Here is a 15,172-nt window from a genome sequence, read left to right on the forward strand (position 1 = left end):
AAAGCTAAAAAATTAAATGTAAAAATTAATTAATTTCACTAAACTTGTCCAATGAACTTTTAAGCCTCCCGTTTTAAATCAGAGAATGTTTTAAAAGCGCCCTCTACAGGTGGCAAGCTGCTATTGCAGAGTAATTATTTTGCAGCTGTTACAGAGCAGGAAAGGTAGCAGCCAGCTGCTGTCTCATCAGATCTCATTTGCCTCAAATACACATTTATCTGTTATTTGGAAGCTATAAATCTTGGCTTTAACAGGAGAAAGTGTACTCAAACTTTAGTCTTTTATTTGACTAACATGATAATTCTATAATATATACAATATAGGTAGGGGCCTTCGTTTTCAGTTTAAACGGATTTTTCACCCTAATTGGCAGGCATCGGAAGCAGGGTGGCCATGGTGGGTGCAGACTGAGTGCGGCGGTGAAGGTATTCCCCTCCCCCCCCCCCCCCCGCAGCCGGAGACCGCCCGGTCTCCGAGGCTCAGATAGCCGTGCAGCTCGTCCATCTTGATCGCATGGTTGCCGGCGCCATTTCCCCCCTTGGTTGCCACTTCGCCCGCATCTTGAGCAGTGCACTCAGCAGCGAGCCGGGCGCATAAGATACTAGAGCGCACAGTGACGCGCGCATAACAGGGCCATGCGCACAAACAGACCCGCGCGCACACCCTTGGGCTCTATTCGTACACGTGGGTGCACCCAGAATGCACTGAGCCTCGTGCACGGGTATATGTAGTAGTGCTGACATCAGATTGAAATCTGATCCGTCTCCAACTGCTATCAGGAGCACACTATACCCATTGGTCCTGAGTCCATCTGTCTACACTAAGGAAAATGAAATTATCAGGTAAGTAATTTCTCCATTTGTTTGCAACCAGTTGGGGGCTTTTCCTCTTTGATTTCCCTTCTCAGTTTATTTTAGTCCAGTCATTGCAGCAAGTCCTCCGTCAGGGCTTTGCATCAGGGCTCTTTCAGTTATATAAGCCTTAAGTCTGGCCACTGATTAACTTCATCTGCCCCCTACCTCCACCCCGAGGTCTGGGAATACTGCATCCCTGGCTGACCCAAGGAGCCAAGAAATTGAATTGTGAATTGGTCCCAGGTCCCTCTGCATGATGTTGGCATTTTAGTATCTTTATGTAGAATCCCTGGCTCTACCCCCCCCCCCCCCCCCAATATCACTGCTGGATGTCTCACCTTTACCTTAAACTTAATATCATCAAGACAGAATTTCTTACCTCCCAAATCCACTTACTCTCATCCCTGGTTTTTTTTTCTCTCTCTCCATATACATCACCATCTTCTCATTCCCTTCAGTCTGAGGCCTTGGGGTCATCTTCAGTGCTTTTCCTTCTCTGCACACATACAGAATACAACTAAAATATGTAACTTCTTTGCTTGCAACATCACCGAAATCGGTTCCTTTCATTTTGAGCACACTACCCATATCCATTCACCTTTCTCTCTCACTTAGACTGTTGCAACCTGTTCCTTGCAGGTATCCAACTGAACCATCTCTTTCCAGTATAGTCCAGTCTATTGGTTTTTCAGCCTTTTTTGTGATGACTCTGTGGTAGGATGGAGAGGTTCCCATGGAATCTCCTGGGTATAGAGTTTCCTCAAAATGAAGTGCCCCTTTAAAGCCACCCCAGCCTCTGGCATTCCCCGACAAGCCTCCAGCAGCCTAATCCGCGCCTCCCCCCCCCCCCCACCAACACATACTCTTCTGGCCCGGGCTCCTGCAATAGCTGTTTCTTTCTGGCACCATGCAGCACTGTGCTGCATGGTGTGCCCGAACTCCTGTGCTGATCTCAAGAGAATAGTGCAGGACTTGGGCACTGACTGGCTCTGATAGCCATGTGGTGCCGGAAGAGAATAAGTGCTCTGGGTGCGGTGGCGGTGGTAGTGACGCCATGGAACGCAGGATGAAAAACCTTGGTCTGTTCAAAACTCAGGAGCATGACTTTTAACTTTCCCCAGTGCTGTTACAACCATGCCACTGCGTTGACTCCCCATCTGCTTCTACTCACCTACAAGTGCCTTCACTCTTTAAGCTCCACCTTGCCTCTCCTGTCTTACTTCCCTCTATACCTGTCTGGGACTTCCATTCACTGAGCAAGTTGCTCTTTTTCCGGCATGGGACAACTGCACTTTTCCACCTTGCTGCTCTGTATCTGGATCTGGCCACCCCCCCCCCCCCCCCCCGAGTCAGTGTGTCCTCTCTTTGGACACATTCAGGTCTCTCTCACCTAAAAATCCCACCTTTTCAAGACGTAAAGCATGGTTCTTCCAGGTATTAGCTTCTTGATTATGTTTTTACTGTAATAACAAGGTTTCAGGAAATTAATATATTTGTCTTGTCTGTGTGTCTTGACTGGGTTGTAAGCTCCATGGAGCAGGGACTCTTAAGCATATTTTGCACAGAGCTTCGGACATAAAAATGATTAAATTTAAATCTGTGAAACCCTTTACCTTTTCTGGAGCTTCTCAGATGATTCAGCCCTGCCATGAAACTGAACAGTGATGACAACACCTAATGAAAACGTGGAAAATTAAAAACCACAATTTAAATATTTTTCTTTCAGGCAGTCGTCGTGACACAATTTTCTTTTTTCTGTTTCTGGCCCATCCAGTCTGTCTTGTATTTCCTGTCCATACCACCACAGATATTATCCTGGTTGCCGGCCTAAGAGTTGTCGACTTCCTCCTTTGTACGCCACCATTCTGGGTAGCTGAGCATGCAAGATCCCTTTTTTTGGTTCATACCCAGCGTCCCGTCCCTCCCCTCCCATGTGCAGCCATGAGATCCCACAATAATACAACAGCCATCGATAGTAGTACGGCTGTTACCCAAACATCTGGCTCTCAGGTCTCTGAGGCCTGCTACCACTAACCTGGTCAACAGGAGCAGCACGCAGCCTCCATGATATCTGCTCTGGGACTTTGGTTGCTTTCCATTGACTGATAGGAACTTTTCATTCCTGGGCATGTGGCGTTTGGTATTGGTAATGAGTAAAAGCTACATTAGATCTGTGGGAGTGTAAATAATCGTGCACACAGCTAAGTGATTTTTTTCTCAACCAGTTAGAAGGGTCCTCCAGTCCTGTGGGAAAATTGTTTTTGCTCTTAGAACTTTATGTGCTGCTTTGGAATTTGAATATGCAACAAGTCGGTAAATGTATTTGTTTTTGTCAACTCCTTGATCCCAATGAAAGTACAAAACAGTATTTACAGCACACCCATTTCCAAAAATGGTTTTCTGAAGGCTACTGGTTCCATGCTTTTTTACCTGTAAAAGAAAAAAAAGCACATTTTATAATTACAGAACAAGGTAAATGCTTAGTGAAGAATTGTCAAAGGCAGTAGCACCTATTGGTATAAAGCTCTCTCATAGTAAACACATTCATGCCACAAGATGATGAACTTTCACTCATATGCTCCCATAATGCAGATCGTCCCTAAGGGTCCATATGCTTGTTTTCTATGAGCATTTTCTGCTCCCCTTCCACACACAGACCATATTGGACTCTACCTCTTGATTTCTAAATAGCCTGTTTCACTTTGAGGGAACTGCTTAATGAGTTTCTTCCAGGGTTGCAGCCTTGACCATTGGTGCTACCACTCTCAAGTTCCAAAGTTGTGCTGATTCAGCCCTTTTTGTGTCTGTTGCCATGTGTCCAATATGTTCCATGTTTTTTCCCCATGTTGTAAAAAAATGTGTAGCTCTGTCTGCACTCTTGAAACTGACTAGCTTCTCCATTTCCATCCCATAAGTCAGTCATGGATGTGAGCCACTGTTGCGTATATGAAGTTCATGGATGTCTCCCGTTTTTCTTGCAGCTAGTGAAAGTTAGAACAATAAATTGCTTAATCTTTGGAGACATTAAGCGTTCCTAACAGAGACTTGCTCTGGAGATCTCCATATTTAATATTGTATGCAGCTGAGTTAAAACATCTGGCCAGAATGAAAGTTTGCACCCGACAGTTGGGATCCTTATTCCATTTAATACATAACTCAGATTGTAATCTGGTTGGGGGGGAGAGCCCAGGGACGTGAGAGCAAGATGTGGCAGCTCAGTAATGGAGAGAACAAAGTGCAGCAGTTGTGTTTGAGGGAGGTAGGGAGAGGGGAAGAAAGGTACAATGATGATCCAGAAAGGGGATGACAAAGTAAAGAGAGGGAGGGGGATGAGGTATGTTGGGCTGCTCGGCTAGGGAGAGAGAGAGAGTGTGTGTACATTAGCCTGGTGGGAGGAGGGGGGGTGGGGAGGATGTGTGTGTGTGTGTGTGTGTGTAAGAGTGGTGTGGCAGTGGTCTGTTCTCGTGGAATATATGATTGCAGCATTTCTCACTTAACAAAAGTCTAGTTATGATGTTTGTTTTTAATATCAGGAAAATAGTTCAGTCGCAGGGATTTTAGAGCCCTGTATATTTTAATTAAGAGCATTTAGAATTCTTCTGCAGTGGGTGTTTAAGGTCATAACATTTTACATGTGTGGAGTGTGTATCTTTAAAGAAAAAAAAAAGTGTTTTGTGCATAGTCAAGAAAACACATTAGCGAGCACTGTATTCATTAAAACAAATTGAAAAGTTGATCCTTTTTTTTTTTTTTTTTCCAAAAGAGGTAGCATCCAAGTTCTAAGATGCTATCACCAGAGAAGAAAGAGTTCCCGGGAGTCAGGTCATCTGGATGCCTAAAATTTGGCAATTGGTGCAAAAATCTTTTCGATTTCCTGAATTTTGTCTGTCTCTCTATCAAACAAAATGAAACTGTCACACTGAAAGCAGGGACAAATTTTCCTTGGCTATTAAAATAAATAAATGCTTTGACTTCATTTTCTAAATATATATGCATGCCTGTTTATCACCCATTCTCTGCTCCTGGGGAAAATTTTCTTCTGTAGAAATCAGACTCCTAGTGTTTATTTTGAAGTATTTGTGTGCTGCCCACTCGCTCTAGCTCTGAGCAGTGGTTCTCTATCTCAAGAGAAGGCTGCTGTGCAGACATGGCCTCGTTGTTGCCTATGACAGGCATGTTGGATTTAGTCCAGATATTCTGCCAAAATTCTACACATTCTAAATATTTTTATTAAGAACTGAAAACACTATAAGACTGAAATGATACCATTTTAGAGGTTCTGTAAGGGTGGGGAAATGGAGAATGGATGGATGGATTCTTAATTGTTGAGTACCAGCAACTTACAGATTGCTTTGCTCAAGGTATTGGTTGATCCTCAATCCAAAAACGGGCAACTATTTATAAAAACAAGAGAAATAACTCCCCAAAACGGTTTCATTATTCTTCCTTTTTATTTTGACATACAAAGGCCCAAGCATGCTTCCTGATTTGGATGCATGGAATTTGATTTCTCTCACAAGGTAATAGATCCCTGTCTGTGCATATGTAAAGAGTAAAAGCAGACATGCAAGTTAGATTTGAGAAAATGCAATAGTTCTAACACAGACTACTGAGAGAAAGCCATGGAAGGTTCTAGAGTTGACATTCTGGATGTGCTCCTGTTTCACAATGGCATGGAAATACCACCAAGAGTTACTGTTTTGTTTTGTCATTTGCCCTATGAAACACTAATCTACATTTTTTTTCCCATTTTCTTGTGTCGTGTTAGTACAACTTTTTTTTTATTACATGTGCATTAATTTGCAAATAGCGCATGGTGTAAATGTGCTCTAAAAAAAACCAAACAAACGAAATGGATGAAAAAATGAGATGAAAAATAATGAAAAAATGTTTTTCTATGCACGTCCCAAGTTGACTGTAGTAATGTACAAGATAGGAATGAGGGTTGGGGGCAGCCATTGGAGAAAGCTGCATCAAAGAAGAGTTACCCCGTATATCTGTGAGAGGGAACTGGTCAGCAGAATCTAGTGAGATATTTCCTCCCCCTCCCCCAACAGAATAAAATGTCTAGCTAGGCAGCATGGATCCAATTTGACTGTTTATAGAAGGTCACTGAGAATGTCAAGTGTATAATGTGGATAGTTCTGAGCGCTTACCGTAATATAGCTGAAAGTCCTTTGGTGGTGGTGTTTACTAGCACTGACTGAAGCTGCTGCATCCCATGCCATCTGAGAGACAAACTGGCAAAATCAGGCTGCTTCTGGGAAGGAGAGTCCTCTTTTTTTTTTTTTTTTTTGGCATAATCCTATTTATAAATGCATTTTTCCTCTCTTTCAGGTATTTACATATAAACAAAGCACAATTACAAGTCAGAAGGTGACGACTATGCATCCAACAAGCATGGAAGGGGTGGAAGACATGGCTGCCCTGGTAGATCTCCATGAAGGCTCCATCATGTACAACCTATTCCAGCGATACCAGCAAAATCATATATACGTAAGGATGTGTTAAATATTTTAAGCACGTGTGGCAAAAATGGTTCTGTTTTTTCTTTCCTTGAGCCCACATAGATTATATACGGCTGCTTTGTAGGGATCTCTTTTCAAAAGTTTTTTCCCCATGCTGTGTTTGGGGCATATAAGGCCTTTTTAGGAGTAGGACCTGCTTGAGCTTCCCTGAGCTTCCAGTATTGTGGTTATGTGCCCCGATCAAGTTACTTTCCTTTCAGAAAAGGTGTCTGCATGGCTTTTATGGTAGTGATTTGACACCCTTAGCGATTATGTTCTGGATATGCTGAACCATTAGATAATTGATAGCTTTTAATTTCTCTCAGGCTTTTGATTGGTAAGCAATTTTCATGTTTTGTAATCTAAAAAATTATATAGAAGTGTCAGTTCAATGCTCAGGTAGAATAGTATTCGTCTTTTGAGGGTGGATCAACACAGGCTCCTGACCTTTTTATTACCTACAATCCATTTTACATCTGATTTAGATGGTGTAGTTCAACAAAAACAAAAGAAAACAGCAGAAGTAAAATTTCACAGTGCAGAGAATCCATTGCTGTGTGAAGGTGAAGAAACCAATATTTTTCCTGGCACTTTCTTTGGGTTGGGGGTAGGGGGAAGGAATGCTCTTGCAGTGATGCTGGTCAGTTGGTGCGCACTGATGGAGGTGACCCTTGGAGATGAAAGTTACAGGATGACAGTGACACTTGAGAGCTAGAGATCTGCTTTGAAGTTCCTGTCCAACACATTGTAACCTTGAGAGAGTTTCTCATGGAGCAGAGGTGGGCAAACTACAGCCTGCCGGCCAAATCTGGTTCCTGTGCATCTTTTTTTTTTTTTTTTAATATTGAGGAGCTATTCTAGGAACTGTTGAACCCCCTTAATCCATTGCACCCCTTGATTGGTGGGGGTGAGTGGGATGTTTGTGTTTCTCATTTTGGGGATTCCTGCCCCTTCCCCACGACCTCCTCTCCACACACAAACTGAGACACTCAGCCTCGGACATCATGGATGCCGACTCCTAACCATGCCCTTTTTGTGGGTGATACAGTCAGGAGCCAACGCTAGCCCAAAGGAATATGTTCTGTAGGTAGCCCCCCTCCTCCCATTTATTTTATTTTATTTGTTTTTCTATACCGACATTCGATATGGAATATCACATCAGTTTACAGAGTAACTCATGGGATAATATGACAACGGTGCCTTATTATTTTTACATCGTAGCAGCATAAATTATTTAACAATTTGGAACTCTCATTTGATATACAAAGTAACTTAATTAAACCATTTGGAACTCTAATTTGAGATGTACAGAAAGCATGAGATGATGATGAAATAGCGGTGTCTTATTCTTCTTGATGGGGCAACTAATATATAATTGGCAGTTTAGACACTTGAATAAGGACTCTGTGGCTGAGGTAGGGAAGGAGAACGGGGAGAGGGGTGGGGGAGCAACTGTTTAGGGGCTTAGTACGGGGGTGCTATGGGGGGGGGGGGTGAGGAAAGAAGTGTGTTGAGAGAGTTCATATATATCGGGGGAAGAAATTAACTCGCTGGCTGGAAGGCTTAGTGGTTTGGCACCTAAGAGCATCCCCCTTTATATGCCCTTTTATACAAACTTGATGCGCTGAGCTTCTAAACTTTATTTGGTATTTATTTAAGGGATGTCTGTGAATTTGATTTAATGTTTGTTTGTTTTTTATGAACATTTGTTGTGTGGATTAATTTAGTTTTGTTTCCCAATTCTTATTTATAATATGGAACAAGTTTTCAAGTTGGACTGACATGCTCTATTCCTGTTTTGGGGAAGGGGATATATGGGCAGCCTGGGTGTTAAAGAAGATTTTTTTAATCCTCACAATCAGAGAGAGAACACATTTCCTGAAAAACTTGAGTTGAATGCTCACTTGGGGGCGGATTTTCAGAGCCCTGCTCGCGTAAATCCGCCCAAAACCGGGCGGATTTACGCGAGCAGGGCCCTGCGCACCGGGAAGCCTATTTTACATAGGCCTCCCGGCGCGCGCAGAGCCCCGGGACTCGCGTAAGTCCCGGGGTTCTCCGAGGGGGGCGTGTCGGGGGCGGGCCCGGTCATTGCGGCGTTTCGGGGGCGTGTCGGCAGCGTTTTGGGGGCGGGTACGGGGCGTGGCTATGGCCCGGGGCGGTCCGGGGGCATGGCCGCGCCCTCCGCGCCCTCCGCGCCCTCCGCGCAGGAGGCCCGCGCGGGGATTTACGCCTCCCTCCGGGAGGCGTAAATCCCCCGACAAAGGTAAGGGGGGGTTTTAGACAGGGCCGGGTGGGTGGGTTAGGTAGGGGAAGGGAGGGGAAGGTGAGGGGAGGGCAAAGGAAAGTTCCCTCCGAGGCCGCTCCGATTTCGGAGCGGCCTTGGAGGGAACGGGGGTAGGCTGCGCGGCTTGGCGTGCGCCGGCTATACAAAATCCATAGCCTTGCGCGCACCGATCCAGGTTTTTAGCAGATACGCACGGCTCCGCGCGTATCTACTAAAATCCAGCGTACTTTTGTTTGCGCCTGGAGCGCAAACAAAAGTAGGCTATTTGCGCGCCTTTTAAAATCCGCCCCTTGATGCATAGCAAGGTTCACATTCTTTTTTTATCTTTTCTGAGTCTAAGGTCAACATCTTATGTGTTACAGAATCTTGGTTATTAGAAACAGATGTGGTCATTTTGAATCAGCTTTGTCCCGAGGGTTTTTCTGTTGAACATCAGCAAAGAACTGGTGAAAGAGGTGATGGGGTGTTAAATTATTTTTAGGTGGTCTTTTCTACTTCTTGGTTGGCCTTTGAATGCCCCCATTGATGATGTTTTGGTACTACAAGGCCACAGTTGGAAACTTTGTTGTGTTTACTGTGTAGTCATGTTATTGGAGTCAGGATTCTTTGGAGATGGTTGAAACTTTTTTTTCTCCTTTATTGATGGGTCGTTATGGTTTGTTAATTCTAGGTGATTTTAATTTAAATATCTCAGATTTTTTAGCAGGAATTCTTGTTTTGGGGCTTAAGCAGAGGCTTATTTTTTCAACGCACAATGAAGGACTTGCCTTGAATTTTGCTTTTAGTTGAGATCCTCCTGCTTACTTTCAGATTTCTAATAGTTACCTCAGTCCCCTGGTCATATCACAGGCTGATTATTAATTTTGATATTACTCGAGTTCAGACTTCTCATTCTTTCAATATAGTTTCTTACACACTGTGGTGTGATGTAGTGGATATTTCTGAATTTGAATCCTGTTGGTAGCATGTAAGTGATGACCTAAATAGAGACTTTTCCAATTTGGTAGATTCTTTGAATAATTCTCTGACAGCTGCTCTGGAGTATGTTGCTACCTTGAGGAAGTTCCCTTTGATTAAAAAGTGACATCTGTTGATTTTCTTCAGAAATTTCTTCTCTTAAAAAATCGCTTAGATAAGCAGAATTTAGGAGGAGGAAAGCTAAAATATTAGTGGATAAGAATCCTATTAATTCTAGTGGCAGGAGTACAGGAGAGCTATGGATTTGGCCAAAAAATCCTTCTTTATTGAAAGCATTCAGTCTTCTTTGAAGCATCCATATGGACGGTTTGTAGTGGCCAAAGGTTTAATGCAAGAACAGATTTCTAACCTTTTGACTGTAAAGGTCTGGCTTCTCATTTCGAATTGAAAATTAAACTGTATGATGCTTTTGAGCAGAATATTTTGGCTGAAGAGCATTCTTCTCCCTTTCCAATTGTAGAGCAATGGGGAAAGTGCCAACCTGTTTCCGAGGCTCAGTTGTATAATCTTCTATCTGCGATGAAGGGTTCTAGATTTATGATGTTTCCTTGTCCCCCTAGTTTAATAAAGGCTTCCGAAAATACTTTGGGTTTTTTCATCGATCGTTAATAGGTTGCTGAGCGAGAGTTATCTGCCTCCTATTTAAAATAAATAAATAAATACGGGTGGTTGTGCATCCAATTGTAAAGATACCATCCCTGGACCTTTCAGGTCTTTAAAGTTATATTTCAAATCTTTTGCTTTTAGGAAAACGCAAGATATTCTGGAAGGTGATAGGGTCCTTGACCTGTTTGAGGGGGTTCTGCTGGGAACACAGTAAGAATCTACTGAATTCCCTGATGACGAATTTTCATAGGGGAGGGCCAATTCTGGTGATCTTTTCGGATATTTTTTCAATGTTTACACTGATTTACCAACTCATGCTGGACCATTTCAGGGCCTTGGGATTCGGTTCACATTTAATTCAGTGGTTTCGTTCGTTTTTATCTGATCACTCTGAACACGTTTCAATGGCTAATTGGTGTTTTTGAGAAGTCATTAATACAGGGTTTATCACTCTTGCTGGTTTTGTTCAGTATTTTTCTGTAACCTGTTAGTGATTTGTTGACCTGTTTAGAGGTAGGCTATAGAATGTATGCTGATGACATCCAGTTCAGTGTTTTTCCTTTAAATCCTGACAATCCATATTCTCTAACAGTTGCTGAAGATCTTTCAGCAATTTGCAACTGAATGGCACCGAATAATCTCACTCTGAATTTCAGAAAAAAACAAACTTTATATGTTGCTCGTACTCCCCCTGGATGGATCTTTTGACCAGTTACTTTTAGATGAAATGTCACTTCCATTTTGGTCAGAAGTTCATGACTTAAGTGTTTGACTTGACCAAACATTTTCTATGAAACCTCAAGTGAGGGACGTTCATAGTTATCCCTGTATTAAGGTTATTTAGCTATCTGCAACCTTTGTCACCCCAGGATTTTAGAACTATTTTCCTGGTGCTGGTGATTTTGAGAATGGAGTATTGCAATGCAAGATAACAAGGGAAGCTTCCTTGCTTTGAGTTTTTGAAACTCATACAAAATGTAGCTGCCCACACTGTCACGGAGTAAATTCCAAGATCATCTCTCTCTTGTTCTATATAGCTTTCACTGGCTCCTTGTTTTATAATGTATAAAATTTAAGGTTATTACTTAATGTCTTTTTTTTTTTTAATGGTTATTCATGGGCCTGACTACTTGAAGGGGTTTGTGTTTCTTCTGTGATGTAGGTTCACTTACCGGACTTTAGCCTTTTCAGTAGCAATCAGTTATTATAGAACTCATTTCTTGGGGACCTTTGACAAGAATCCATTTTGGCCTTCAGAAAAAAAAAGGCTTTAATTTATTTTTTCTATTCTCCTAACAAGCTTTTGAGTAGGCCATTCCACCTTGAATATGGTTAATCTCTGATTCGGAGGTTGGGTTTGTTTTACAGTTTTGCTTTTATTTTTATTTATTTTTTGCCTTGCATTTTAATATTTTACTGTTTTATATGCTTTTTAACTTTTGTTACTTGCTAGGAGAAAATAACTTTGGATTAGGAGGATACAAATGTTCATAAATCACAAGTAGTTATTATAGCTGAATCTTTTCTTAGTAATTGGAGAGTACTTAAGGGTCATGTGCATGACTCGTGATTGTTGTAGTAGTGGTGGGTAGGGGAGGAGGTTGGGGTGGAAAAGTAGGAAGACTAGGAAGGGAGACATATGCTGGAGGCTCTAGAAAGGCCTTTCCTCCACCCCCCCCCCCCCCCCACCCCCAGGCTGGTGATCCTTGGTGGCCAAATGGTGATCTGTGGAACTTGAGTGTAGAAGCTTGACTGAAGTTGGATGAATGTCAGAGGGAGTTAGCCCAGTGGGGTAACAGAATAAAAAAGGACTCCTCCCCCCTCCTCCCACCGCAGGATTGTGCATCATTTCCTTGACCTGCTCTTATGGTTTGCACACATTGAAGAGTGAAGTAATATTCAGAGAATAATGCGGCAAAAGCCATTAGACTTGTGATGCACCAGGCCACACTGATGCTTTTCTTCTCTCTGCTCAGGCATCTCTGTTCATTACATGTGACTATTGCCTGTGGTTATTCTGAAGACACATGACAAGGAGCACAAGACGCTGATTGAAGTCCCATCTGCAATCCCTTGTGACAGGACATGAGACTGCCAGGCCTTCTAGCTAACTTAAGGGGCCTATTTACTAAAGGGATTCTCCTATTTCATGTCCATGGGAAATATTCTCAGTAAATAGGGCTCTTAATGATGGTCCTTAAGCTGTGAGAGAGTCTTCTTGTTTTACTTTGGTCAGGGTTGCTGAAATCCTGGGAGGCAGACCAAATTCTTAAAAGCCGGCCTTATAAGCTGGATGACGTCAGTCCCATCAGGGCCCATGGACAGTGATGCCCCCAGCTGCAAAATAAGAAAAAAAAATAAAGCCCCCTCTGTACCTGTTTATTTTTATTTTTTTTATCAGTGCCCTCCCCTGTCTGCACCCTCTTACTCCCCCTCTTCCTGTCTCTTTGGTAGGCTCCCTTCCTCCATGCATCTTCAGAATTGTCAGCTTCCAAGACCTCCCTTCCACAAGATCATAAAATAGTCAATGCAGGTGCAACATAGGGCAGTGGCACTTCTCAGTAATTGCACACACGATTTTTTAAGAATGACTAATAAAAAAAAAATATGCAAAGGATAATTTAAAACTTTCAAAATCATAAAATCCAATACATTGAAAATATTTTATACCTTTTTTGTTTTCTCTGTTGCTGTTGTCTGTCATGCGAGGTCTCCATGTTTTTCTTTCCGTCGGTTTTCCTTCCATATTTTGTATGCACTCTGTCCTCCTTTCTTCTTTTTTTACACTTTTTCACCACACCTTACTTTTCCTTTCCCCACATCTTTCATCTCCAGTCCTATCCCTTCATCTCCTTACAAACCTCTTCCTCATTGCCAGCCTCTTTTCTACATTGCCCCATCTCGCTTCCCAACCCATCTTCCTCTCATCTACCTGCTTCCCCCACCTCCAACTCAGCCGACCCAGCAGCCACTTCCTCATGCACCCAGGATTTCAGTAGTCCTGGCTTTAATTGTGAAAAATGCACAGGAGGTATTTATATATAGGTGTGTGTGTAGATGTATCGCACCGCAAACCTATGGACAAAAATCTTGTGTGCCAGCCAAAACCTTTAGGAGCCAAGGAAAATTTTTCCTTAAGACTTTTTTTTTTTTTTCTGCTTTCTTGCTCTTTTTTCTATTTCTTTTCCCTCTCCTCTGGGTGTCCCCTCTAGTCTCTGCTTTTTTCCCCACCCCTTCTGTATGAAGAGACCAGGAGTCCCTCTGGGCTCCAGGACACACATTAAATGCAAAATAAATTCTGTTTTTTGCACACACACACTTGTACAATTGGAACAGAACAATGTAAGCTAAAGACACTGCCCCTCCCTCTAGAAAGTTTTGAACTGCTGCTCTAGAATTAAAGTAATTTAGAAAATTGCAGAGTACAAACAGAACGTACGCTTTAAATTCCTCTCCTTGCTTTTGCTTCCTTGAGGATGTTGGTAGTATCAATTATTGTAATTTTGGAGTTTATAAAACACTGTAGCGCTGTGCATACGTTGCTGTAATATCAAACAGAAACCTCTTCTGCGGACGGAGGCTTGCAAAGTTCAAGTTGGAAAGAGAAACCTGACGGCAGAAGTTACGGCATCAGGAGGACCGTTCTCAGAAGTGGGGATGTTGTGGGCAGCAAATGATCGAAGAAGCTGAGGTGCAGGGTTCGACCACAGAGGTTCCAAGGAGAAATGTGCAAATCCATTTGTGGCAAACACCACAAAGGCATTTCACCTTGGCTGGAAAAAATGTGGAGACACCATGGAGGTGATAGTGCCCTGGTACAAATCATCAGTGAGACTTCATCTTGCGCAGTGTCTAATTCTAGAGGCCATATCTCCAAAGGAAGATAAGATGTGATAGAGGCGGACCTAAGGACAGCTACCAAAATGTTGCAGAGTCTGTGCCCTGAGCCCCATGAGCTGAGATATAAGAATTATAAAATGTGCCATGGTGGATCAGACCAGTAGTCCATCAAGCCCGGTATCTTAGGTCTCTGACTGTGACCAGTCCGCATCTCTAGGACAGGTTTTACAAACTTTTACCTGATGTGACCCCATTTTAGCACTTAAATTCACATGACCCCAAAGGACAACCAAAACTAACTAACAGGGGTGCGGTTCCGCAATCTCTCCTCACCCACCCCATGCTCCAGCCCAGTCCCCCCCTCCCTCTCACCGCAGCCCCATTCCCTCCTCCCTCAGCTGATTCAGTTTGTTCTGTTTGATTAGGTTTTAGTTTTTAGATATTTGTTTTGCATTTTAAATTGTGTGTGTTTAACTGAACGCGGCTTTAGACACTTTTTTCTCTTGCAAACTGGGGAATGCGGGTAATAAGAGGATTGAATGAAAGAATAAAAAAAACCCTCCTTTCAAGCAGTCCCTCCTCCAAACATCTCCTGGCCAGAGTCAGCGGCAACATTTTCCTTTGGGGCCCTGGGGCAAAGGGCCAGTGGGAAGGGAGGGCAGGCTGACGAGAGGCAACATGAATGTCTCTTGGCTAGGACCAGTAATGGCTGAGGAGAAGAGGAGCAGTGGCAATCCTTGTCTGTCCATGCACTCTGTGCCTTCCCCTCGCCTCATCTGTGGTCCCAAGCCTGAAGGTTATTTACAGTGGCTCCCATCTCTCCTCCTGCGGGGCTTCCTGTTATCACAGAAACTCATGCAAGCATGGGGCTGCTTCAGGGCCTGTGATAGTGTGCAGTCTTCCACTGCTAATAAAGCTGCTGCTGCTGCCTTAAGAACGCTGCCATTTGAGGCACTCGTGATCCCAGCTGAAGGCTTTGTGATCCCATTTGAGGTCCCAACCCACAAATGGGATCACAAAACCTGGTCTGTCCCTGGTCGAGCGGCTAGAGCAGCAGACTAAGGCCCAGAGAAGCCAGGGTTCAAATCCCGCTGCTGCTCCTT

The 15,172-nt window shown here is 43.2% G+C and overlaps 1 protein-coding gene across 2 annotated transcripts in view; it reads left to right on the plus strand.

The window, feature by feature from the left end:
* Nucleotides 1-15,172, plus strand: part of MYO10 (myosin X) — a 434,555-nt gene that overhangs the window by 188,512 nt on the left and 230,871 nt on the right. For both annotated transcript variants that reach the window (XM_029590330.1, XM_029590331.1), the window contains exon 3: nucleotides 6,192-6,350. In XM_029590330.1, the coding sequence (XP_029446190.1) occupies nucleotides 6,192-6,350 (159 nt within the window). The remainder of the gene's footprint in view (nucleotides 1-6,191; nucleotides 6,351-15,172) is intronic.

The sequence above is a fragment of the Rhinatrema bivittatum genome, chromosome 2, assembly GCF_901001135.1.
Source record: "Rhinatrema bivittatum chromosome 2, aRhiBiv1.1, whole genome shotgun sequence".
NCBI lineage: Eukaryota > Metazoa > Chordata > Amphibia > Gymnophiona > Rhinatrematidae > Rhinatrema > Rhinatrema bivittatum.